The 3,423-nt window shown below is 30.6% G+C and overlaps 1 protein-coding gene across 2 annotated transcripts; it reads left to right on the forward strand.

Annotated features, from left to right (window-relative positions):
* Positions 1 to 1,015: 1,015 nt before the first annotated feature.
* Positions 1,016 to 2,937, forward strand: LOC139891872 (transcription factor TCP18-like). Of its 2 annotated transcripts, none has more exons than XR_011773884.1 (2): positions 1,016 to 2,160; positions 2,589 to 2,937. XR_011773884.1 is itself a non-coding variant. In XM_071874888.1 (2 exons), the coding sequence occupies exon 1, from the start codon at positions 1,102 to 1,104 to the stop codon at positions 1,972 to 1,974; it is 873 nt and encodes a 290-aa protein (XP_071730989.1). In that variant the 5' UTR covers positions 1,016 to 1,101; the 3' UTR covers positions 1,975 to 1,990; positions 2,078 to 2,274. The 2 variants fall into 2 exon arrangements, 1 of the variants encoding a protein (XP_071730989.1); XM_071874888.1 differs by lacking the exon at positions 2,589 to 2,937 and having other exon boundaries at positions 1,016 to 1,990; positions 2,078 to 2,274.
* The last annotated feature ends 486 nt before the right edge of the window (positions 2,938 to 3,423 follow it).

Here is a 3,423-nt window from a genome sequence, read left to right on the forward strand (position 1 = left end):
CTTTATTCTTTGACGTTATATCTCAAAAAACAAATTATGTACTCCTTGCGTCCCAATTCTTTTCATTTTAATTACAATAAACAAATCAACAAATCTTTAATCAATGGTTGTTTTTAGAAACAAAACCGTCACCATTTTCAATGTGCCTGGACGATTGTCGAAAGCTCTTAAAAAAAGGACGCATTTCTAGTATGTTAGTATGTTTCATTGACAAAACGGGACTATAAAATACATATATATTTCATATTGCGTGTAGTTGCAACAACAAATGCTCGAGTTCTATCAGAGTTAAGAAATCGGTTGAATCTAATTATGTAATGGTATAATTTTACTAATACAGAGTAATACGTTACCATTCACTCAAAATTAGTATTAAAAAATGTTCGGTGGTTTTTCTTATGATTTTATATGAACAAATGTTTGTATGAATATACTATAATAATAAGACATGTGTGTATGAACAAATGTCTGTAGTTTTTCTAATGATTGTAGATTCGTACAAGTATATAGGAGTAGAGATGAAATATGAATTAAATTGTGTAAAATTGGGTTTTGTAAATTTTTTAAAATTAAATGGGTACATATAGTAGTTTTAGTATTTAAGTTGGGTATATATGATATTATATGATTTATTTGGGTAAATATGTGATTTAAAAGATTGATAACGGATTCTATGAATGATTGTGACATGTGGAAATTACACTTTGCTTAATATGCAATATTTAAGGAGCTAATGACATGTAACCAAATCAAATATTATATATATATATATATATATATATATATATATATATATATATATATATATATATATATATATATATATATATATATATATATATATATATATATGTTTGTTCAATCTTTAACAACAAATTAAGAAATAGTCTTCATGGTTGTGATGGTACATTCTTACCCTTACAAATTAGTACAATTTCTCAACTTTTCCATTACTAGCAGTAGTATTAACTATTTCAAAGACTGAAAATGGCACTCCATCTGCAAAGCTATTTGAAGTATACAAGTGTTGAATTGAAGTTAAACAAATGCATCTTTTTAAACAACAATTAATAAATAAAATCATATTTGTTTCTTGATAAGATGTTTACCACAAACCCTTTTTCACATCTTTCTTCATCGACCCATGTTTTCCCTCCTTCAAATCCCATTCTAAATCATGAAAAACATGATCTTTACAACCATTTAACCTACAACCCATTCAAAATAGCTAATGAAAACAAGTTTACACAAGATTTGGGAGTTAATGGATTAGGGTTTGAGAAGAAAAAGAAAGGTCCATTGAAAGATCATCATAGCAAGATCCATACATCTAAAGGTCCTAGAGATAGAAGGGTAAGATTGTCCATTGAAGTTGCAAGAAAGTTCTTTTATCTTCAAGATTTGTTAGGGTTTGATAAAGCAAGCAAAACCCTTGATTGGCTTTTTAACAAATCCGAGATCCCAATTGATGAATTGGTTAGAAGTAGCAAACAAAGCTCATCTAGTGACCAATCTGAAGTGGTTTTCATGGAAAAAGTCAAAGATGGGTCAAATGAAGTAGTGAAAGTTCATAAAGGGCAAAAAAGGAAGTCATCATGTGTTGATGGAAAACAAAAGAGTTGTATAACAAGATGTTATAAATCTGGATCTCCTATTAATCAGTCAAGGGCAGATGCAAGGGCAAGAGCTAGAGAAAGAACTAGAGAAAAATTGAATTTAAAAAATCATGATAATGAGTCCAAGATGATTCATGCTGATTCTTGTTCTTCAGGTTTAACACAGCAGACAAGTTTTTGGAGCTCAATTGAATCACAAAATGATAAGATTGGGATGTCAATTATGGAAGAAAATGTTTCAGTGCTGTATAATTATCAGCATAACTTGGTTGTTTCAAACGAATCGAGCTCTACGTTGGTTGATCTGCCTAGATTTAAAGTTGTTCTTGAGCCGCGGGGTGACCGTGCAACAATTTAAACCCATTCAAGCTAAGGTACTTTAACTTTAAAAATACACACACTTGTAAAAATATTGTATTTAGTTTCTTATATATGGTATTATTATACTGAACATGTTGCAGCTCATGCTCAACCGGCAGGAAGATCGATTAATCAGCATTTGGCAGTAACTAGTTTTTGGGAGATAGATCCATATTATGAGGATGTAAGTTGATAATTATTGTTGATAAATTAACCAGCTTCATCATGATTAATTATTGGTTTCTTGTTGCATAATAATAAGCTATCTAGCAATAATAAGCTATCTGGCTATCAAAGTCATGTGCAATTAATTAAATTATAAATAATATTAATAAATTAATAATGTCACTCAGACTATCATTAGGTTACTTTTGCTCCCTTTTGCGGTCAAATTTCAATTTCATTGTTAACAATCTGATTTGGTTAGACTGATCGGGCGGGGCTATTAAGGATATTGTATTTTAGGCACTTGGTTCCTTGGGTTAATTGATTTTCAGTTTGAGAATGAAACTAAATCAAAGTTCATTTCGATTCTCAATCCAACAATCGAAATTTTTGTTGTTTAAATCGAACTACTATATAAGAATTCCTTTTTTCTCAAACGTTGGCTAGGAGTCACTGACCGGTCCGAACGCGAAAACCCACCCACCAGATAATTTCCTTGGTACGAACATTATAGTCCTACGCATCGCGTGTGGTAAAACACTCCCGGGTGAGGCTCGAATGCAAAACGTCCACAACCTCAAAGGGCCATGAAATGAGCAGGTAACCTTAAGGAAAATATGTTGCAGCTCATGAGGATCGAACATATGACCTCCATATGGGAAGTTAGGTCATCACTAATTAATACACCAACACTTTGAAGTTTTTACTAAATAAGAATTATTATATTTTTCTGAGAATTAAAGCTTGGCCAGGTTTGATCATCATGGATATGTAATATCTTTTGTTTTTGCAAATAGCTCTAACTAAACCATCCATGTATGTATCTTGGATTTTTGATGCCTGATATCATTCTTTAAAGATTCTTTCTATTGATCTTTTTTTTTTTTTTTTTTTAAAAAGGGAAGCAATATTTTTCTGGATGTATTATGTTTCAGTGTTCTTGATTTGCTTATTGTATTGTTGCATTGTAGTAATTTATAACTTGCATATATTTGTATGTTTTAAAGACCGAATTTTATGTGTCAAAAAGAGATCAATCTCTCGAGCATCAGTATTATTTCTATATTTCTAGAAATTAAATACCAACTCTAGGATTTAAATTGGCACGTACATCTCTTAATATGTTCAGAAAAGGGCTGTAACTTTATTGATCAACTTCATTTTGGTTTTCTACATTGTTTCACATTGTACACACGTACTATATGTGCTTCAAAAAGTGATATTTCCTAGTTAAATTAATATTGATGTATAGTTACTATCAAAATGTCTAACTAAGGAGAGA

This window comes from Rutidosis leptorrhynchoides, chromosome 2 (genome assembly GCF_046630445.1).
Source record: "Rutidosis leptorrhynchoides isolate AG116_Rl617_1_P2 chromosome 2, CSIRO_AGI_Rlap_v1, whole genome shotgun sequence".
Classification (NCBI taxonomy): Eukaryota; Viridiplantae; Streptophyta; class Magnoliopsida; order Asterales; family Asteraceae; genus Rutidosis; species Rutidosis leptorrhynchoides.

Excerpts from the sequence above, each read along its gene's own strand:
- LOC139891872 (XM_071874888.1), top strand. The coding sequence starts at position 1,102 with ATGTTTACCACAAACCCTTTTTCACATCTTTCTTCATCGACCCATGTT.